The 23,727-nt window shown below is 40.5% G+C and overlaps 1 protein-coding gene across 1 annotated transcript in view; it reads left to right on the top strand.

Annotated features, from left to right (window-relative positions):
• Nucleotides 1-23,727, top strand: part of EBF1 (EBF transcription factor 1) — a 266,385-nt gene that overhangs the window by 165,463 nt on the left and 77,195 nt on the right. The window contains exon 8 of the mRNA XM_085317824.1: nucleotides 7,081-7,198. Within this exon, the coding sequence (XP_085173950.1) occupies nucleotides 7,081-7,198 (118 nt within the window). The remainder of the gene's footprint in view (nucleotides 1-7,080; nucleotides 7,199-23,727) is intronic.

The following is a 23,727-nucleotide window of genomic DNA, read 5'->3' as shown; positions in this document are numbered from 1 at the left end:
CTGAATAAAAATACAGGTTAAAGAGCCAAAGGACTTTCCCTTTTCAGGGGAGTAGTGCACAGGGAGGAAACATGTTAGATTCTTTCAATGRGAATTTACCCCAAGGATCAGAGGAAGATGGAGATTTGTCCTGTAGACTGCATGGGTCTTTGGAGGCAGAAGACTCCAAAAGATGACTGCTGCTTTCTGCAGTAGTTTGGGACCTTCTTTGCTTCTTTAAAACAAGTGCTAAATGCTATGTACATGGTAATACTCTGTATATGTAGAACATACATCTTTTGTTGAACTGCTTAATTGCAACAACACTAGAAGGTAGAGGGAGGTGTTATTTACCCCCCTGAGCATAGGAGGAGGGCAGAACTGATGAGATGTGGCCACAGGGAATAATTTAATCAGCGTAAGAGCCAGCGTTAGGACGGCAGAGCCCTCGGCTTCTCCCCCGCGTCCGCCCTCCATCCCCCTTTTTTCCGGTGATTCAAGTGGGTGTTATCGTTGAAGGAGAAAGTGTTGTCTTGGAAAGGACTCTTACCAGCACGGAGAYTTAGGCCAGGCAGTCACCCCTGGGGCTTGTCAGAGCTTGCTTCACAATATGTACACTCTGTTGGTTTTGTACTCGCCCGGATACAGGCTGATTTTCATATGGTAATGCCTTTGCCTGTTCTCTCAGAACAGCAATCAGGAGCCCGTGTAGGCGAGGAGGTAGGACATAAGAAAGGTTGTTGATCTCTTGACTTGTAAAGACATTCTGTCATACAAACCCAGCTTCACAGCAGTTGAGCTTTCCGTGTGTAAACAGAGACTGCTTAATTACACAGGTCATGTCAATTAGTGTGACCTTAGCATTTTCCAGAAATTAATCACTTTCAGCAGAGCAAACCGCTCATACTATAATACAGTGTGGTATTGAAGCTTGTAGCATTCTGTTAAATGCCTGGGCTTATTGTTTTACAATAGCTGCTTTTGTTTCTCTCTCTCTCTCTCTCTCTTTTTTTCCTTTCCCCCCCCTTTTTTTTTTAAATAAAACAACCAAACTTGTTGCTCTTTTAGCAATGGACTACTGAAAATAAAATAGCCAGACCCTACAGAGTCAGAGTTTCATTTATTGTTCCTTGGGTGAAAAGGAACAAGAATAAAAATAGTGTCTTGACAGTATGGTGCACAATTTGAGACACTGTTGTGGAGGTAGCAAATGTTGTATAGGCACCATGTGAAATCCTGGTCCCTGTGACCTCGCTGGGGAGTTGCTGTCAGCTACCTTGGGCTCTTGAAATATTCCCACTGACTGGAAAGATCTTAAAATTATGCCAAAGGCCTGGTTAAAAAGACCAGATGAAGATATTTCCAAATACTTTTTAAATAGTAGCACACCCTTTTCTTTGCCCAACATTAGGGACTTTTATTTCCTCATCTGTGCTTGAATGTCAAGCTGCCCAGGGACTTGTCCACCTTTTAGTGTGGTATCATACATCAGTCTGCAAAAGTTGGTAGGAGTTACTAGAAAGCAGCTTGTGTTTTTCATGGACAAAACAGCAAAGGGACAGGTACACTAGTCTTATACTATTTAAGGATAGATTCTGCAGAAAATCTCCATAATAGTATTTTTGTCTGCAGCTGGAYGTGTCTGGTTATAGTGTAGTCTAAAAGAGGTTAAGAAAGCACAGGGAGGAGGCAGAGGGTATGTTGATTCAGGAGACCTGTGTGCGAATCTTCATTCAGATATATGTAAAAAAAAAAAAAAAGGAGTTAGGAAGTTTTACCCTGAACTTTGCATGCAAATACACTAGTGTTGTAAGCCTAATGTAAAAGCAGTGGTGGGCCTGGAAGGAAATGCATTTCTCTGCATGCTTGAAATGTCAAGGCTTGTGCCAAATGCCAGTAAAAGTGTGCACTGGAACAACTTGTACAGGGCTAGCCCTCGTTGTGTTCATTGTATCTCTATTARCAGAAAGACAGTCAAATAGGGGAAACCAAGTCAGGTACTATACAGGGATTCAAGTCCACTGAGTTTAGCATCCAGCTTTGCTGCAGCCTCCTYACTCGTCCTTGAGAAAGTTATTTAATCTCTGGGTGTTTCATCAGCCCAGTGGTGCAGAAGCTGTGGTGATACCACCTCCACTCACCTTTGCCCAGCTTTGCCTTTTTATTCTGGAAGCCCCGAGGAGCAGCTGCTATGCCTGGGTTCATGCATTCTTCAAGTCACCAGGCTTGGTGGGGTGGACTGCAGTGCCACGATGAGTGGTAGTAATAGCAATTAATAAGTAGGTGGTATCGTGGGTGAACTCTGCCCAGATTTTCAACGCTGAAAAGTCATTCGTACAACCTAAACAGTTTTATATGTTACTGTAATTAATGAAACCCAGGTGGCCCAGATATCTTGTTGTTCTTGTTTTAATATAACGACTTGCAAACTGACACATGTCAAGTTTTCATTTAGAGAAAACTTTTGAGACTGAGTCACTGTATAAACCCCTGAACATTCATTTATTATGAAAACCTTGAAAGTCACTTAGAAATTGCCATGCTGTTTGGGGCTGTTACCACAACCTCTTCCACAGCCTAGGCTGGTAGTTTGGCTCTGTGGGACGCTGCCACTCATGTTTGAATTGAATCCACTTGTGTCTTATTGCAAATTTGCATAAGAGACAGAGATGATGCTTCATGAATCCCAGATAATGGAGTTTGGACATGCAAGGCTCCATCCCCAGAGAAGGAAAAGGCACCAAAAAAAAAAAAAAGGCAATGAGAGCTGTGGCCCAATTCAATGAGGTAATTAAGCACCCAGCCTGTCCTTAAGCACGTGAGCAAAATTACTGAATGTATTGTACTTATGTGCTCTAAGTTAGGCACATTAAGTGCCTTGTTAAAGTGAGAGTGGTGTTTTTTTTTTTTTAGTTCTTTTTTTTTAGTTTTTTTTAGTTTTAGTTTTTTTAGTTATCAGAATAAGGAAGTTGTATGATGTTACCAAGTGGTGATGAAAATAAAAGATTTTGTTTAAGCCATGTTTGTATAGTTTTGAAGAAGTGGCAAGGGCAGCAAACACAGGAGTTACAGGTTAAACACTAAAGACAATTCAAGCCTGGAAATCATYGTAATCAGATATTCTCTGCCTTTGTCACTGGATGTTGAGGATGTCAAAAAAAATATCAGAGCTCTCGCTATCCATCGAAGAAAACTGAAAGCACAGAAACATGCTATGTCTTAATCAGTTGGCAAAGCTTAATGGGCTGTGGTTAAAAATGAGGAGTCATGCGATGCTTAATTTTGATATATTAGGTGAGGTACCATAACAAATAAACAGGCCAAGTGCTAAATGTGGATAAATAGCTTGATCTCCAGGCTCCTGGTCTCTCTCTTTATTTATTTATTTATTTATTTATTTATTATTATTTTTAAAACTAGCTCCAAGGCATTCACAACTGAACTATTTAATGGCAGGCAGAATAATTCACAGAACTATGATATGTTAATGCAGTTGATAGTGCCAACTTGATTGAACAAAGTTGTAAACCAATGTGTTTTTTCATACCTCTGTCTCCTCTGGTGTTGATACAGGATTTAGAGTCAAAATCTGTGAAGGGCTGAAGCTAAAGCTCAAAATCATTTTCCATGTTTGCCTGTCCCAAATTAAAACTGTGTTTTGTTGACAAAATTTGGAAAGGTTTGAGATTTGGCAGGCCTGGTTGTCCCTGTGCTTACATTAATGTGTCAGCACCTCATTAATCATTTATTAAACTGTAGTGTGCCTTTGCCTCTCGCTATGGTCTGTGTTTTAGGATGCCTCGGTGCCCATTTCACATCTACTTTGGCTCTCCCCTCCCCCTAATTTTATGATTTCTCCACAAATTAGTTTTAGCATGTGCTTTAACTTGAACATATCCCAGTCGTTTCAAAATGAACATGAGCAGAGTGTTGTATTTTTTTAGATTAAAAATATGAGCATAAGTCGTAAGTACGTAAGTGCTCTGAGCAACTCAAGTATGTAACTGTGGCACACAATATTCAAGGTATATTCTTTCTCTGCTAATAATTAGGGCATTAATATTTTGTTAGGGTGATGTGTGTTAAGTATTTTTGTATTAATGAGATTTTTGTTTGAAGAATTAGGCAGTGTGTGCGTGCTGCTTCTTACAGGTGCACTATGAATAATCATTTTTTTTCAGACAGACACATAAGAGTAACCACTTTTTTTCTGCATTTCCTGAGACTAGAAACAGTTTCTCTTGGGGATTCCTTTTATAGTTTCTTCTGCTAACGACACTGAAGAACCACACCGATGTGGTCTCTTTGTAGTAAATCATACTCTCTGTTCAGGAGGTAAGTAGGAAGACACTGTTAAGTAATTCAAAATATCTTGCATCAACAGTTTTGGAAAGCTGAGGAGGGGGAAAAAAATGTAAATTTACTCACATAAAATTGCTTGCACTAGGATTGTTTTCTTGAGCCCTTCCTTAGGAAAGGATGTATATAGAGATAGCTACTTACATACGTAAGTCTTCTAAAGATTTGGGACCTAAATTACTGTTACTAACACTAAGCCATAGATCCTATTCCTAGAAACATCCGAAGGTTAAAGTTTCGGCACCTGACTGATCAGCTTCAGTGGGAATCTGTATGTACCTATATGATGTTAGGACTCGAGGTGTTATTTGGGGAAAATATTTCAGACTGTGGCCCGTATTCTAAGAATTTTCATATGCCTCTGAGTAGATCTGCAGAAGAAGAAAGGGATCGATAGGAGTCGTGGGGCTATGACAGGCAATGTCAGTGAAGAACTTGGTTCAAAATCCCAGYTGCAAAGAACTTGCAATGGTTGCAAGTGCACAAATAAGACTGCAAACCCTGAGCCACTTATAATATCATATTTTATTGAAAATATCATAAACTTTATTCCTCAGGAATGTAATGGATAAGTTATTTTTAAACATCTCTTGGAATTTTATATATAGGGCTTGTTTTTTCCCCTAGTTTGATTTCCATGTTTGGTGCTTTCTTTTTCCAAAGTTCCCATCTGCAAGAACTTTTGAATCATTTGTTCTGTATTTTAATATCTTTGACTTAAAACACACAAAAACTATTGCCTGCGATGCCTCTCTGAGGGGCTGTTTCAGGAACCTGTCGATGTAAACTATTCTCTTTTTGTATTCATCTTTTTAAAGACAAAGCGTTCCTGGATCAGCTATGGATAATTTAGCAACTTCACTCGCTTTATATTTTTAGGCGTTTTATAGGTGGTCAGGGCTGAGTGGAGAAAAATTTTTTCAATCCTATTCAAGTGGCAAAATTGAATTGTTGTAAGCGATCCTTTAAGTGTCCCCATTCGGCCAACTTTGAGAGGCAGCCGCTTCCTGAGAGAGTTGGAGCAATGTTTGCCAATCCTTGTAAAGCATTTCACCTCTTCAGAGGCTTTAGCCTCTCAAAACCAAGAACAATTAAAGCAAGAGCTTTTCAGAGCGACGGGGGAATTCAGCAAAATAAATCAGAAATCCTCTGCCGGGGCTCTGGAGGCTCGCCTCATTATAAGAGCAGATCTATTAGCCCCCTTGCCATTGTCTTTCATTTCTCAAGTGAGGTGATTCTAATTAAATTAATCTGCATGTCAATCTATCGGTGATCAATCAAAAGGGCTGAGGTCCCCCTTTGCGGCAGTGTGCTTGCGGCTGACAGGGGCTGATAATGGAGGAAGAAATAAACTGTCGAGCAAAGTTAATTAGTCAACATAATAGGTGGATTAAACAGGAGCTGCTGATTGCTGTTTCACATGTCGAAGCATGAGGTGGGAGCTGAAACTGCAATTAACAGACAATTATTATATTTGGTTGTAAGAGGTCGCATGAATAAACATATCTCTGTGGGTTTCAGTTTTTAATCCCTTTCCCCGTTTAATATAAGGAGAAGTGTAGGTCATTTCTTCGTATTGTTTTAGGCAAAGTTCTCCAAGGGAGCGCGTGCTCCTGGCAAGCGGGCAGCCGTCTGCAGCCCAAATCCCTGCCTGGGGTAAAACCCTGGGAAGGATGCGCTTTGGGGAAGGGTGCTGGGAAGGGGGCAGGTGTCGCCAAAGGCAGGGAGCGGGATGGCAGAGTTAAAGCGAGGGAGGTTGTGGGGCCGAGCGACTGGAGCGTGGAGTGGAGACAGGCTGTGATGAGTTCGCAGCTCTGCCAGGCCACTTGCGCCTGCCCTGTTTCCTCATCTGCAGTTTGTGGCTTGTGTAGCCTCAGCCTGGATGGTTTAGTGTAGGGTTGTCCTCTCAGGCTGTGTCTGTTGAGCTTCGTGGATGCTGGTCCCTGAGGCCACCAGCACAGCAGAGCAGTTGGGTCTCCTGCTCCAGCTGCCATGCATCATGCCAGCTTCTCCACCACCATCCTGGAAGCGGGCACGCTGGATCCTGCAGCCACAGCAACGCTCAAACAAAACTCTACATATTGACATTGAGATAAGTTGGGAAGTACAAATAATACTAATGCAGGATGAATAGGGTTGTGTTCAGCAGATCAGGTCCCCTGTGTCAAACCTGCACGTGTACAGGAACATTCACCCCTTGCGATAAAGCTCGGCACAGGAGAAATATGGTTGAGTCCAACAACCTGTAGCACCTGTACCAGAGGGAGAGAGGTGCAATGGGTGGGAGAAGGAATACAACTACTCCCACTGCAGCTTCACAAAACACACTTTTTGGAATCGATTCTCATTTGCAATGTCAACAGCTCTATCTACTTCAGCACAGAAGCTGAAGGATAATTTAGGGTGAAACACAGCTGCCCTTGTATATAGGGGGGAAAAATACTTAATAAAGATCCTCTTGTTAAAATGATGGTTAGCAGTGTGCCGTCTGCCGTGCAGCTACAAACTCTGCAATTTGACTTAAAAGTGCATCAAAAGCTTTCGATGCCAAAGACCCACTCATCAATAGCGTCTCTTGTTAGATTTGTACAGCATAAGCACCAGTTATTATGCGAAATAGCGATGCAATTTTCTAGAGCTCCCAGCTGTTATTTATTTAACCAAGTTTATTACACTCTATGCTGCTTAAAAAAAAATACGGGTATATCTAARTGTTCCTCCATTTTGCTCTTGTGCTTGCAGGTTGTGGTGTCTACAACAGTCAATGTCGATGGCCACGTCTTGGCAGTGTCGGACAATATGTTTGTACACAACAATTCCAAGCATGGGCGGAGAGCTCGAAGACTCGATCCCTCGGAAGGTACGCCTTCTTATCTGGAACATGGTAGGCATATCATTTTCATTGGTTGGCATTGCTACTTTAAATGTGGATTTATTTGGTTTCTGTCTCTGACCTCTGCCTTCAAACTGTCCTGTAAAAGTTCAGGCCTTTGGGACCAGATACTTTAGAGACACTGGCCTCCAGACAAAAGGTGGAGGTTTTAAGTAGGTCAGCACTAAATGTAGTGAAATGACAAACTGATAGGCAAACATGGGTGCAGAATCTGTCCTGCGTGTCAGTGAAACGTGACATTTTTTCCCTTTGGTTAGTTCGATTCAGCATCCAAAATTGGAGTCTGATATTTTCCAAGCCGTCTTGATTTTTGACTTTGCATCTAAAGGATGTTGCATATTTTCTGAAATGCTCAGCACCCAAAACCAAGATTGGATTTCTACTATCTGTAGAGTGCTGAGCTCTCTAGGAGATCCAGCTGTTCCTTTGATTTACCCTAAATCAAAGCAGAGCCCTTTTGCAAATCCATCTGCTTACTCAAGCCATGGACAAATGTTCTCTTCTGGCTCCAGCTGTGCCAGCTGAGGAAGATGCTGTTCCCGGTGTGGCACAGCTGCCAGCCTCTCCTCCCTGCTGGAGGCTATTCTCCATGCCATGGATATGCCAGCTAAGATGTTTGTCTGATTGCTCCCTGGTCTGCTTCAGTCCAAGAAGAAGCTCATTACATTTAAACAGTTTTAATAGCTCTTTGCCAACCTGCATTGCTGGAGATCCTGCATGTCAGTTTAGCTGGCAGTTCTGAAAGGACTGTGAACATTCACAAAGGTGGGATGGGGGCAGATAGCTGGAAGCAGCTTGGGGGACAGTAATCTCTCTAAGATCAACTGGTCCTGGAAAACATCTGCTGGTGACTGTAGCCGCTTCAAATGGGAGTTGTTGAGTGCAAATGTACTTTGAAAAATCTGGAGTTGATTAATGTTTTGTTTTGCTCTTTGTCCTCAAAGTTGATGACTATTGCTGAAAAACAAAACAAAAACAGAGGGCATTTTACTCCCCTCTCTCTGTTGCAGCTTGGTAGAATTGTTCTTTGTCTTCAAAGCTGTTTATAATCCTAAATTCAATAGGTGCTTACTCCCTCTAAGAGATGCGTGCCCTCAGCTTCCATTGAAGTTGTTGAGTGTAGCAAGCACTGGTCCTTTATGGTGGTTTGTTTCACAAATATTTGYCAAGGATCTGATGAATAATTAAACAGATTTTTCCAAAGAGTTTGAAGAAACCAGATAAAAYTTTCTCCAGGAAAGTGAATGCCACTCAGAAAAATGTTAACTAGATATGCTGAAGAAATATCAACAGCAAGAAATGGGTGAACGTGTGAATTTCTACCACTCGGTGCATTCCTGTGGAAATAGCATCCTATTCTGTTCATGCTTTCAGGCATCAGTCCTGCAAGCACTTATGCATCTATTTAAGATTATTCACACATATGGTCCTGTTGGGATCAATGAGGCTTCTTGTGTCAGTAAAGTTGAGTGTATTGATAAGTGTTTGCAGGATCGGGGCTGTAGTTCACACTTACTAACCTAAAATTCTTAGCTCAGCAGCATTTCTCATTATATAAACATAACTTACATCTGTATTTATTTAGCTCTAACTTTTTATGTAGGCTATGAGCCATTTTCAGCCATAATTCATGTTACAGAATTTTTTTCGTGCTGCCAACAACCTAATTTAATAAACAAACCGCTGTCATAATTTTTGCTCAATTTTTATAAGGAATGTGTGAACTGTGTCTTTATTAATTAGTAGGAGGCAGAATATTACAAAAGAAAACTTCACTCTATTCAACTTCGTAATCTTACCATTAACTCTAGTCCTAAAAATAAAAAAGGTTATTWTTTTTTTTTTTTACTTCTGTTGCTACTAAAGTGGATGCCATCTTTTTATTTCCCCTTCTCCCCCTGCTGTAGTCTCCTAAGTGCATTCTTTTGGTCATACTTGCTTTCTCGTACTTGTAAATATTCCTATTCTTGTGCACGGTGTAAGAATAGCATCTGCTTTTATCACATCTAGCATTCCCACTCCTACTGCTTGAAGGGTTCTGTTAGCAAAAAGAAACAAAAAAGATAATAGTGTACTATATATATGTGGATAACATATACATGCAAACCCTAGCTGCAATGCTACCATTAAAAGTCAACATCTGCAAACTATCTCCTTGTGTACATTTTGGTGGGGAAGGTGATTTTTCTAATCTCCTTTCCCAAGCACCTCTCAAGCAACCTCATAAAGCAACCACTAGTAAATTCTTACTTTTGAATGGCAATTTCTACACTACAAAATTACTCCCTTTCCAAAAGCTTGGTAGAGATTTTCTTTTTAAGCTAAATCCTTCAATCCATCTCTCCTGGAATCCTGTGCATGTTTGTGTCCAGGAGACAGCAAAAAAATCATCCAGTAACTATGTTAAATGTCAGTATTATATGTCTAAAACATTTAACTGAATGAAAAAAAAAATGGGAAAAATTTCAGTGGGATTTAATACTAATGACGTTTTGGGCTGCCACCAAGAACTTCAGACTTGGAACAGACGAGTCTCCTCCACTGAAATTAACTTTTGTCTTCAGTTTGGGTCCCCCAAATTATTAATTTCCTTCTATTTTTGGAATTTTGATCTTGGATTATAGCCTCAAGTTTAGGTAGAAAAAACAGTTTGTTCATCTTTCCTTTTTCCAAGTTCTCTGTCCTCGCGCTTAGGAGGACAGATTCACCTAAACAACATCCGTAAATGGCAAGATGGGAAACTAACAGAGTCGGGGCTAGTTTGCCTTGGTTTATTGCTTTGCTGAGCCACTTCTGATCATAGGTTATGAAATGCTGGGTTCTAAYGATAATATGCCCTTGACAAATGTATTCTTGTGTACTTTTCTAGATATTTAACTCCTTAACATAAATATCTGGTTTTAATAATGATGAATGCCTGACTGTCTTTGCATGAGGTTTGAGTTGGGGAAGGTGAGGAGGCATTGTAGCAAGGAGGTGTCCTGGTTGCTTAGTTTTATTAATCTTAATTTTCCCTACAAAACTGTATTGGGAAATACTGCTCTTAAACATTGAATTGCAGTTTATGTGACACCTAAAAAAGACTTTGGGTGCCAGAAAGCTGGAAAGAAAGTTTTACCTCCTGAGCYGCTCAGGAGCCCAGTTCTCCACATTTGGGTTTTTACCATCTCATTAGCAGGTAGCTTGGATTATTTTTGGGACATCCAACACATCTCTATTTATATCTTACTTGTCAGGCAGTAAAAGGAAAGTTCCTTTYCGTAGCTCGTCTCTCTGAATATAACTAGGAACCTAGATCATGGTTTCACATCCACACACTGTCCTCCTTGAAACCAGCGGGTTAAGAAGCTCCTATTTCAAATAAATATATCTATCTTTCAAAAGTAATAGCTGGCAGAGGCCAATTATTTCATACATTTCTGTGTGGTATAAATAGGGTGAGCCACAGCAATCTGTGGCTTTCAATAATTATCACTTTTTCATTCACAAATAGTTGGATCCTTGCTTGTTTTATATTTATGGTAAACCAGAAGGCTGGTGTGGTTGACCTTTCTAAATTGTACATATATAGTAGGATGTATAGAGAAGAGCCAATAGGCCCCGACCAGTAGAATATATTTCAGCTTGTAGTTCGTCCCAGGGTGTCAATTTTAAAAGCAAAACCTTTCGAATGCAATTTAAGTGACTAGCTTATGGGAGGAGGGGGATTTTGACAGGGTTTGCAACAACCCTTTTCAAGTTTACCAGCATGAAGTCCACCGCTGCAGAYGTCTGCAAAGTTTCTGGTTAAAAACTCTCATATTGCAGCAAAGTAAAAATTCTTTTTCTTCCCAAATCTTTGAATGGCTTTACTAGAATGTAAAGGCAATTGCAGCATCAGTTTCTCTATTATTTTTCCTCACTGGCAGAATGCAATGCCCTCGAAAAATGATAGTCCCTGAGACCCTGTCAGTTTGCATGCTCTAACATTTTATTATCTAATGATCTAATACGCAACAAGGCAAAGAGGGGGTGCTTATCACCCTGACAAGATGCCTAAGAGAAGTGACTAAATTACTTTATGTACCATTAGCACTAGCTGCCACGGTGAACTCACTGTGAGCATTTATGCAAATACTCCTGAATACATTCAAGTGGCCTTGTCAGGAAGACGACTGACAAGCAGCTTAAATGCTTGTTTTTTTTAAAGGGCCAGTTTTACTTCTTTTTCTCTTCCTTCTTCCTCCTCCTCTTCTCCAGGAGAACACTTGAAAAATTAGGTTTGCTGATTTGATTCTGTCTCAACTGAGCAGCAAAAGAAGAAAGGTGCGGGGTGGACGTTAGGGCAGATTATGAAATGCGATGTCAGAATTTGCAGATAGCAAAAAGCCCCATGATTTCCACGGTAGTGCCCTACCATTGTTTGAACGTGAAATATATATAAATGTATGTGTATGTATTTAATATAAGTTATCATACTGTGAAGYTCTCACTAGTGGCTACCTGATCCTGGAAATGTTAGCTCATGGCTGGATGATTCAGTTGCTCTACTCTGGTACCCAAGACGGACAGGATTTTGCTTTGGTGTCCTAGTTCGTGGTAGCCGTGAGTGATCCAGGCTGTTCCCTATCTGTAGATGCAAACCATTCTACCGTAAAGGAAGAATTGCAGTTGCTGTGCCCAGGTTTGCTTATGTCGAGTAGATGATCTGCTTTGGCGGTGGGGCGTTTAGAGGCCTGTCCTTGCCAGTCCTGCACCRCTGGCAGTCGCAGCCCGCAGGCACCGTGGGGGGCGCGTGTATAGATTTCCCATTAAAGCTTCAGATTGGAGAGCGAAAAGGATTGCTAGGCTGCGTCTTCGTTGGTTATGTATTTTCTRTTTGGGTTAATAAAAATGTGAAGTTGTTTCTCTTCCTTACAAACTCTGTTGAGAAGATAATACTGAAAATTAAGCTTTGAGCCTGGTTGCCTTTAAATATTATTCTATCTAGCCTGATTATAACAGAATTGTTGAGTAAGGTTATTGTATTGCTTGAATTTAGCTGCATGTGCTGGACRCAGCAGTTCCTGGTTCCTAAAAGATGCTCAGAAATCTGACTTAGTGACCTAATTCTTGTGCTGTAGATGGCCACAGCATTAAAACCTGCATTTTTGATGATATGGAGTGTCATGAAGATGATGTCCCTTCTGGCTCCGTTTTAACTATTTCAACTCCAAATCCCTCAGTTTTGCACATGTCCGTGCTTATTGATTAAATTGTTAATAGAGGAGTGAATATCGACTGAGGAGAGAAATATTAGCAAGTTGAGAAATAACTTTAATCTTCAGAGCTTGATGGATTTTACCCCTCAGAAGGTATAGTTCCCAAGCTGTTAATCAAAGTTAGGGACTGCTGCATTTGCAAACTGGCCCAGTTTAAACAAAGAAACTTTAATGTTTGTYTCATTGCATCTTTGGGTGGAATCACCTGTTATATCTTAGTGCTTCACTTAAACCTGTTTTTGTGATTATATGAAAAATGTGAACACACAGTTTTTTTCTGTACCGTACTGTTCCATATGGAGGAATGCAGTGGACTTGATTTATTATTTAGAAGGGAAATATTGAAAAAAAATATTAGGATTCTACCACTCTACTTGAGGGGATCTTGTATGTTATTCTGAGTTACTTCTGCTTTCTAATTTATTTTCTATGAGGGAAGAATACCTAGGGTTGTTGGACATCTCCATGCATACACAAGGGAAAAAATGTGACTTTCAGAACATTGCACAACATGGATAGTAATAACAGTAAGTGAGCCTTGATATACTGAAGGATTGCAAAACTTCAAGCTGGAAATCATTTTCTTCACTTTTGCCAAGTTGTCTTTTTCATATCGGTTCCTTCATAAATGCAGTGACTCATAAATTTAGGCAGTTTTTTACATAATGGCTTGTTATGTGTTCTGGGAGCTTGACCTCACTGAGTGAATAATATTAACCTCTTCACTGCCCTGTGGACTTACTGCAGCTGAATCTTTTCTAATATAAGTGAACACACCAGGGCTGGATTAGTCCAATTTGTTTACTCAGGTAGAGCTAGGGCCTCCGTCCCCCCTGAAGAGGCCAAACATAACCAGAAAGCTAAGGTGCTTCATTTTAGAGAATTCGTGGGTAAATAGATTCCACTATGAGCTCAAGCAGATCTTAACGCTAGGGACCAMTGAAATAAATTTTCAAAACTGTGGAAGATTCTCTGCCATTTGCAAATGTTAAGTCAGGACMTGGTATCTTCCTAAAAGGTATACCGCAGGTCAGGGAGAGGTTAGGGACTTGAGAAGTCCTCATCCAGGGAGTGCTGGGTGAGGTGTTTTGGCTGGCGTTACACAGGATGTCAGGCTATATTATCATAGTGGTCCCTTCTGGAGTAAAACCTTAGGATACACCAGGTTAGCAAAATATTCTGCTGCTCTGATTCATACAGCTCCAGTTTAGACGGCCAAAACTGTGTTAACTCAATTATGCCCTGCTGAATTGTGCTCATTAATTTTTTTATCATCACCAGAGCAGAGCAGCTGYGTGAAGGAGCAGACCCCCTGCTTCTTTAGACATTATTAAGAATTTCGCAAGAACTGGATGGATGGGTGGAGTTGGCCTTCTTGCAGTCAGTCATGTCAAACAGAAATCAGAAATCTTCTGTTTCTCTTTGGCTAGGTTACTATAAATCAGCCTGAGAAAGCCGTTAACTAGAGGTATTCAAAAGTTTAGAATATCAGGTTGCAACAGTTTTGATGTTTTGAAATTTATTTTTAGTTTGAACCTAAATGAAAATAAGATTTAAAAATCTTCTGGGAAGCGGATATTTTTAGTGACAGATTTGGGGAAGGCATTCCAGAACTTCAGTTCCAACATTCTGTTACAAGTATTTCATGAAACCATATTGGAATTTTGAGTTTGAATGTGATTTTTTTTCATTATTTCAWCATTGTTTCCTAAGATATAGAAGCTAAAATTGCTGCTGCCATGTTACAGGAGGCATAATAGATACCAGTTGAAATATTCTAGCCTTTAATAAAAAGGATAGCTATTACATAATGCCCATGGAAATAGCCCCTTATAAGTCAAGTTTGGGTAATCCTATTACCACAGCTAGAAAAGGTTACCGCTTGACAATCACTCATCAGGGATCTAGTGTGATGGGTAACTGAAGAAGGAAAAATTGTTAYAATACAAGCTAGAGACACCTTGATTTTAGAAAAAATGAAGTGTTGCAGTTTCTACCTGTGAGCAATTGCCCTTTATTTTTTTCAACTAAATGAAAAATAAAACAGCCCTTCTCCCAAAATTTCTAAATGATGTCATGCTGTGATATGTTGTTGCCTTCTATTGTTATGAGGATGTCATGAATTCACGGGAAAATGGTACCTGGATGAAGATAGCATGCATTTTGTGAATTTCCCCAAGGAGTTTTCAGAACTGTGCTCCCAAAACTGCAAGAAGAGGAAAATATAAGGGAAACTGTTCTTAAAATTTGATACAGATGCAAAAATATCTCGTTTGTTACAGCAAACGTGTAAGGGAGAAAAGTGCAGATGAAAGTTCTCCAACCAGCATGAGAGTTAGTTCTTATTTGGAGAGTTAATTCACATTTGAAGACCAACAGCTTTCAGAAGGTGTGAGGTTTTTCTGTAGACCTCAGAGGAATTAGAATACAGTTATGCAAGTAGGAAAACCTTAGCTACTCTGTTTGGCAGAAACTTCACAGCTACCAGTACAGGAAAACATGCAGTAGCATTCAAATAGGCAATGAATATTCATAGCTAATGAGCATTCATTACATTTCAATTTGCTTTGCTGGCCACCATGACACTAATACAATGGCATCATAGGGGAGAAGAATGACATTAGGATTAGAGAAACGTTTGAGAGGGAGTGCACCGTAAGGCAGCAAAGTTTTGCCAGGCATTGGTTTTCTAACCTTCCCAAATGTGCTCACCAGTAAATTACAGAGCATTGTATTATTAGAACATGAGTAATAATTATTTCTAAACAAATTCATCTAGCTTAATTTTATACTGGATACCTTTGTTGTTACGTTGGTAAACAATTTGTTTTCCCCTGCTGATTTAAGCAGAGGACAAAGGAGAAGAATTTGTGAAGTGTGATTTTAAGTAAAGGTCAAGAACTAGTGATTTCTGAGAACTCATATGTATCTTTAAGAATCATGATTATCAAAGAATGATGTTCACAGCAGTTTGCAGGTATCTATCCACTTCAGAATATTTCATGTTAGATTTGAATWGTACTTGAACAGTATTTGAATAGTCCAAATCAGTCAGCAGTTTTGAAAATACTGTTTACGTTGAATTTACAGGCAAGGTTCCGAATTAGTTGAGTGCTGGCAATATCGGGATTAAAGTTTTGTTTTAGATAAACATTCTCCACCAATTGTCGCTTGGAATATTCTGATTACAAAAGTCTGCAAATGCTGAACTCAGTATTTCTGCATCTCAGCCTATATGTTTTCTCATTGGAGTTGAGAGAAGCCCTGTGTCAGCGTTCGAGTTTCTCTTCTTCTCTCCATTGTGGGGCGCCTGCAGAGTGTTTCCCTGCCAAATGAGTGTTCGACAAAGCCCTTCCACTTCCAAGGAAGTAAGTTAATAGCATGAACTTGGAAAGTGAAGCAGAAAATGGAACCCACCAAGGTGATATGTTTGGAATGAAAATTATTAATGTTAGTAATAAAAAATAATAATAAACCACTAATAATTAATACTAGAATRGAGACGGGCTTTATGTTTGGCCCGAATCCAGAATACAAGAGTTTCAAAAGTGCATAACATTGGGAAAAGCGTACTTTCATTAAAGCTAATGTTACAACTTCATAAAGTGTTTTTTTGAAAATCTCAGCCCGAACTGTTCATTGAGCATAACCAGAAAGCTTTGTATGTCACAGTTAGTCCTTTCTGTTTCTCACCTTTATTCCATGAATTTATAGTTCTCTTTGTGATATGGCAAATCTTTAGCATGAACATRACTATAATACAACCAGTGCAGGTTTATGGCCTCACTGAGTGAACTGGGTATGCTGGGAAGCTCTTTTAGAAGACCAACTGTAACGTCTTATGAAGAACTTGCCTTAAATTTAGCAGTTTAAATTTCTCTTTCAAAAAGAAATTAAACATTTAGATCTACGAGTTAAAGTACGAGGGCTGCCATGAGCTGCTCAACCAGACATGTCCTTTACAAAGTGGGTATTCAGGACTTCCTGCAATTCATATCCATTTTTGCGGGCCAAGTGGTCTTCCAAAAGTATAGGTGCTCCAAAGCAAAATTTTTGGAAATTCTTAGATGTAAAACCCARTTTCAAAGCATCAGGGTGCTTCAGGTAGATTTTTACTGTGATTTTCAAAACTGTGGGTGCAGAATTTCTGTTCCTGTCTGCCAGGTACTTTGAAAATCCCATTAGGTGTTTACTGGAACTACTGGATAACTGSTGCCTTCAAAAATCTGGTCTCAAATCCCACAGGAGCCTATGTGTGTTTTTTACTGCACTACCATTACTGAACTATCCATTAGCAATAGGAATAGAGTAAATTCAGAATTAATTATGTTTTGGTAAATAACTTTTCATGATGGTTTTGTAGCAACTCTCTCAGAAGTTCTGTAGCTCTTCACTGTAAAAGCACAATGTGTTTTCTTCTGAGGTCCTGGTTTTTGTTGTGAAGTGGCAGGGGGACATGTCTATGCTGTTGAAGGCTGAATGTACAGCTCGTGTCATATTTGTTCAAAATTCTGGGTTTCACGTGGGATTCATAGGCTTGATATTATCTGATTCTTGCTGAAAGAGAAGGTCAGAATTTGAGGTGAATCACAGGTCTGACCACAAAGCTACTCGTCTTTACAGCTGTAGTTTTATTTTGTGGATTGGGATTTGAGGTCACRTGGGTATGGAGCAGTTTGTCCTGGTACATGCATGCTGCTGAACTTCCTGGGCTCTTTGAGGAGATGAAAGGGAAAAAATATTTGACTAAGTTTGGCCCTTTGTGGCATTCAAAGGTGAAGCAAATCTCTTTAGGAGCCCTTTGGGGAAAAATTGGTCTGTTTCCTTGCACAGCAGAAAACCTTCCTACGAATGGTGACATGGAAGGCTGCTGTGGGTGCTTCCTCTTCATCTCACTTCCATCACGAGCAGACAGAGGTGTCTGCTCTGAAGCTCAGAGGCAGGTGCCTGCTCATATCAGATGCCCAATATTTCCTGTGGGTTGCTTCAGGAGGCTTCCTGTTTATGATATTGTCCTACAGGGGTTCCTCAGCTCTTGCAGGAACCAGCAAAGAGCTCCAGGTCTTTGGGCTTCCAGAGGTGCCTGCCCACGTCTGCTGATTACGTAAGGGAATGAGGATATTTAAGGCAGTCTGACTCGCCCAGTCAGAGACAGATGCTTACTTTATACGCGCTACAATGCCTCAAGTCTGAATATGGCCCCAAATAAATAAATAAATAACAGTATAGCATGACTTTATCAGACACGTTGAACGAACAAACTCTTCTAAGCATTTGTAGGCCTGAGTCCAAAGTATTCCCTCTTCAGATTTTCAGCATGTTGGTTTTATGTGGTGTCATTGCTGGACAGATACTGTGAACTATAAATATATTTTTATGCTTGTGTTTTTGCAAGTAAAACCTAAATGGTTGGGAGGAGGTGCTTGACCCTTCCAGTCAGTGTAGCACAAAGAACAGAGAAGGAAGCCGTATGAAAGACACTGCTCAGCAGAGACAAGGGTCTCTCAGTCTTTGCGATGCAGTGAAGGATTCCACTTGAAACGCGATTCAGCTCACGTTGCCTTCGTTGCTGTCCCGCTGCCATCACAAACATGGGCTGAGTATTATATTGCATTCCTGAATCAAACCTCCCAAATAATAATAATAATAATAATAATATCAGTTGAATTATTGTGTTTATTTTTCTTATGCAGCTCTCCCCACCCCAGATAGCCATTAGTTTGTAGCATATTTCTAGCCAGGCTAGCAATTTAGTTAAGCTTCCTGATCATTGAGGTGCTTTTCTTACAGAAGAGCCAGAATCCCTACCTATCCCCTTGGCCCGGGGCCCAGAAACCTGAGGCCATCCGTCGGACCTTGGTCTCCCGGCAGGCAACTCGGTGTGATCTGTCACGGAGCCTGCCTGAGCAGAATTTTTGCACATGATGAATATGGATCTTTGCTGCATCTGGCAGGCTGCAACAATGAATGCAAAAGACTGTCATTAATAGATAATAAAAGCAGAAAGCAACATTAGTGGGAATAAGCTTTTCTTTTGCTGGGTCTGATTATTACTTTTTGTTCTTGGCCTGTGACTAGATTGAGACACAAATAACAGCTACCAGCACTGTGTTTGTGCATGTCTTTTGTTGCTGGTTGTTTTTTAATCTGAAATATTTAACTATGATATCTTCAAAGCAAAATTGTGTCATACATTCTCAAATAGTAATAGATTTCAAAGATGAAGAGCCTTGCTGCTTTGTATTTAGTCATGCCTTCATCTGTAAATTTATGGCAGTATTATGGTTTAATGAATTGAACAAGTCCCAGAACAACAACAAAAATGCTTTTTTGTTTGAATTTAGATATTGCATACTTTGTTCTTCAAATGAATAATAAAACCAATATGTTTCTTCAGTGGTAAACTTCAGGCTAACTTCATCTCACGTTACTAATCAAGTACTTAAGGATATGTATGTGTGTRTATATATATGTGTGTGCGTGTGCATGTATGGATGGATGTGCATGTGTGTGGTATGCAAGCACTTTCAGTTGRGGTGCTAGACATGGGCTAAAAATTCATATTCTGACAGCGATAGGCGAGCCTCCGAGAGCAGATGGAGCAGAGTTCAGCACAAAGGTTTAATCCTATCAGGATGATTCCTGCATGGCCATCTGGATAATCCGGCACACAAATTCAGCGCCTGTTAAAAATACGACGTAGGCCAAGATTAGCGTCACAGATTTTCCACTAGACTTGTTCATATTTGACTTTATGATTCTCAGGCTCCAGAAAATTGCATTAGAGAGCAGCCTGTAATTTGTGAGAGAAATCAGAAGAGGAATAAGACCTCTTAGGGTACTTGAATTTTCCTTGTAGAAACTGGATTACAGGCCCTCCCTGCCCCTGCCACAACTGCTTTGTATTTCTGCATGGATTGCTCAGCTTCTGCAAGACGATTACTGTGAGCTCTCTGTTGTGGGCAGACTTTCTGARTTCTCCTGAACAAAGAGAATTGAGTTAAAAATTAATTTTAGTCCAGGCTCCTGTTTTTATCAGGATGAACTAARTTTCTCATTTGTTGCGGAGTCCATCTCAGGTGAACTTCTTGTTGTTACGCCCAGTGCGTGTGTGTGTGGGGGGCTAATTGATTGGGGAAGGAGAGAAGAATTCTGTTTTTCYTTTTTTTTCCTCTTTGTGATAGTGAAAGATTCCAGAAAAATTAAACTAATGCTAACATTTACTTTGGGGAATGGGAATTTAGATTTAGATTCAACTCTGTGCTTCATCTAGAATAGTTCCTGTGTGTTGCAAAGTAATGTTATTTATCATTGATTAAACTTTGCCAGTGCAGCCTACGTGCGTACATCGGAACATCAAAATTTCATGTTAGTGTGCTTGGGATGATGGGCTTTTTACGTGCTACAGATTCTGGATGCTGTGACTCAGGAGCTTTCTTCCAGACCTATGTTCTGCCTAGAAATACTTGCTAGAAGAGTTTTAGGGTTTTGTTCTGGTGATAATGGAAGATGAAAGAGAATCTTTTTCCAGTTTGCAAGATACAGTCCCCATTCCCTCTTTTCATCATCAGAAAGTGATCAAGAGATAAAATGAGGCCAGGGTAATGATTAACAGCAACACATGAATTTAGGAAAAGTGCCCACCTGCCCTTCTGTTATATTAGGATTTGGCAAAACCATGAACCACAGAGTGAACAGTAAGGAAACGACTAGTCCCATCTTATAAAGTGCTTTGTGGGTTCAGGACCTTAGCACCGCTGAAGAACCAGTCAGTTAAATTAAGTCTGATTTGGGGTATGCAAGCTATGCAGTTWTATTTGTTTTGACAAACTTTTAGGGTTGATTTATATTACACATTTTGAGCTTCCATTTCCAAGGTTGGCTTCACCCTCACCCAGAAATTGCATCAGTGTAACTATTTTTAAACCTCAGTGCACTTAAACAGATGCAGTCTCCTTTCTGGACACGCTCATTGTTTTTAAAATAGTCATATTGGCTTAGCTGGCCCCTGTAACTTTATCAGCGGAAGTTAAATCAATAGGAAGCAGTTGAAACTGAAACAGGAGAAGCCACACAGGATTTTTTTGTTGTTTTACCAACATAGCTTCTCAAGCCCATCTTTAGATAAAACAGTGCAATCCTACGTGTGTATCACACCTTAGCCGCTTGCATCCTATTGTCTYCGGCTTCCCGTCTTTTAGGAACAAATGCTGTTCCTGTGCCTTTGCGAGTGACCCCGCGGGATGGGAGGAAGGCGGGAGGAAATTGAGGTGCGAGAACTTCTGGGCTCATTGTACAGCATTTCTCCAGCTCGGGGTCCAAAATTCCCGAGGGAGGAACGGGCCCTGCAGCAGGCGCTGGGCTGGCGCCCTGCTCTGGGCGAACTGGCCCTGTCTGTGGAGCTGGAAGCTCTGCCGATATTTGGTAGCCCTAAGTGGTATTTTGGATGCTTTGTTTCTCCATCTGATTCAGCGTGTGTGTATACACAACGCACCAGAGCTGCCCACGATAGCCTGGATCTTGTCCACCCTGGAGCTGGGCACTGGTGGCTGCAGGCTGTGTTTGGTTGAGGCAAGCCACAGCACTTAATAGCTGCGTGGCTGGCTCGAAATAGAAATCTTCTCACTTTGGGGGCAAAAATAATGGACAAAAAAAAATACAGTTTAAAGTCTGCTTGAAATTTCTTTTTATGCCTTTGAAATAAATGTTGAAACGGAAATGTGATTCTGAAAGAACGGTCTATYGAAAAATGTTATGGTAAAATTGTTTGGCTTCTTGAAATACATTTTGGCTGGACTTATATTCAAATTCAATTATATATTGAATTTGACCAAAATTTGCCAGTGCTTTAGCAACATTACGTTTCTCTTGGTGAATTTGTTATTTGCCAAACAAATGAACACAGTCAATAGAGCTCTGTTTAGGATGTCAAGTTTTACTGACTTTCAGTGAGATGCTAAGGATCTTTATTGCCTTACTAATTTTTTGAAATTGGAGGTACATCCTGAAGTATAAAAACAAATATAGAAAAAAAGCTTTTACTGTGATCTGAGGGGGGTTTAAGAGAGTAAATGAAAAGGCATCTTTTSCGATTATTGTAGAGATAGCTAAATTATCTTATTTTTATGGAAAAGTTTTAAGTAAAACACACAGTGGATTTTAATTTTTTTTTTTTTGGTAACGCATCTCATTATTCAGTAGGACCTCCTTTTTTTTCCCATGCAATCATGTTTCAGGCAGTGATCAACAACTGAGAGCTCAAGAAATCATTAAGGAAAGAGAAACGCAGAGGACTCGGGGAAACATAACTTTGCTGGCTGAGCCATGCGTAAGGATAAAAGAGAAACACTGGCTTAAGTATTGATTGTAGGTGGAATATTATACCAGGTATTTTACATTTGCAACTTCCATTAACGGGAACTGAGCATTCACAATGGTAGGCAGAAAATCACGGCGAATACCTTTAATTTTGGGACTTGCAAACAGAAAGCAAGCCCTCCCTCGCTCCCTCCCTCCGCCCGAGCTGGAGGCACTGCGTGAGGCACGTATTTCTGGTTCAGTGATTTCACCCAGCGTGGACGTCGCAAAGAACCGGGSGGAGGTCGCCGTTTTTGGCGTGGCGGTGTAACCGTCGACGCTTACAAATCGTAATTCCCCGATGTCGAGATGCTGTAAAGGAGGGAGCCGGGGAGGGGGAGAAGGGCATTGCCTCCTCGCGCCTGTGCTGCCTAAAGCCACATGAGTTATCTCCTCCAGAGGGAAACCTCTGCTACCCTGTTTCCTGCACAGCAGCTGCTTATTGTCAGGGGTGAATAGGAGAGAGAGCAGGCTGTGATATGAAAAAGGAAAGCAGGAAGATCATCACTTTGCTAAGATAAACACCAAATGCATTGTTTAGCTTAAGAGTGAAGATTTAATGCTCCGGGTGCAATATGTAAAACACTGCCACATTCCCTTTCCCTGAAGTGTCTGTGACTAACGCTTCGGGCTGGTCCTGCAGACTTTTCCCGCAGACGCTGCCTTGGTGGAGTTCAGCTCAATTGCTTTCAGGTCTGCTCGTGCTGGACACGGCTCCAGCAGCGCCTGCGCCCGTCGGATGGGACCCATAGCACTGTGTGGGTGCACAGACTTYCTAGGGTTTGCTCCTGCAGCATGGAGAGAGTAGGCGAGCAGCAGATGACAGCTACCCCTTTTCAGGAATGAGAAAATTATTTCTGCAAAAAAGGGGAATCCCAAACTCCGGAAAAACACAAAATATTTGGTTCATTTTCTCAAAGTAGCAAATTTCAGAAAACGACTGAAGAAAAACAAACAAACAAACAAACAAACAAAAAGCCCTCCTGCATGACCATATCAATTGGTTGAAATGCTTAGTGTGGAAAATCCATAATAAACAATGATGAATGGAGTAAATAACACTTCACTTCATATAACACTTATGTAAATCTATTATTTTAAAAGTTTTCTTCCCCTTTTAAGGAGATGTACACTTTGCTAACCTAAAAATATTGATTAAAAGGCTTTGAGCATTCCAAGGCGTGAGCTTGCACACCTTCAGCTCCAAAGTRCTATGGGAAAGAAAGTTAAGCTTGGATCATTCCTGGGCTCTGCTTYACTTGGAGTAGTAAATCCTGCATGATTTCAATAGCTACCAGGTACCTGAGGGTAGATCTACACCACGTGATGTAAAAATGCCRTAGATCCTTTAGAGTTCGCATTTTGTAGCTCCTCCACCTATTTGACTCCGTGCCACGCTGAGCAGACATAGTGGCTCAGTTCCTGAAATCAGCATATTGGTATTTGTGTTTCGGCTCTGCTGCTTCTAGGTCGCACACTAGGTTGAGTGAGCTGTGCGCGACACTCCACGGTGTGGTCTACTCATAAAACCGTATTTTGAAAAAGAGAAACCCAGTTTCGGATATATTACGTAGCTCTTGACAATGTTGAGCAGAGCAATGCCTAAGTATCTTTAAAATCCGGTTCCTTATTCTGCAAACTTCTTATTAGCTGSGCTTGTGAGCACTTAAATAAGTGCTTTGATAAATCACAACGTGATTTCAAGTCGTGGTTTTGAGCGCATAACCCTGATTTGTCCTGATGTTCTTAAAATCAGTAGTTTGTGAAAAGCATTTAACAAGTCGCAGGATCAGACCCATAAACTGTGGGTTAATCTGTGGCTCATTTATATAGCGAGTCTGGAATTAAGTTTTACCGAAGAAAAAGAGAAAATAAAAATGAACTCCAGGTATTTTCAGT

The sequence above is a fragment of the Rhea americana genome, unplaced genomic scaffold (assembly GCF_003343005.1).
Source record: "Rhea americana isolate MKP2758 unplaced genomic scaffold, rheAme1 scaffold_51, whole genome shotgun sequence".
Classification (NCBI taxonomy): Eukaryota; Metazoa; Chordata; class Aves; order Rheiformes; family Rheidae; genus Rhea; species Rhea americana.
The sequence above is the reverse complement of the archived record's forward strand: the minus strand, read 5'-3'. Positions and strand labels throughout refer to the sequence as shown.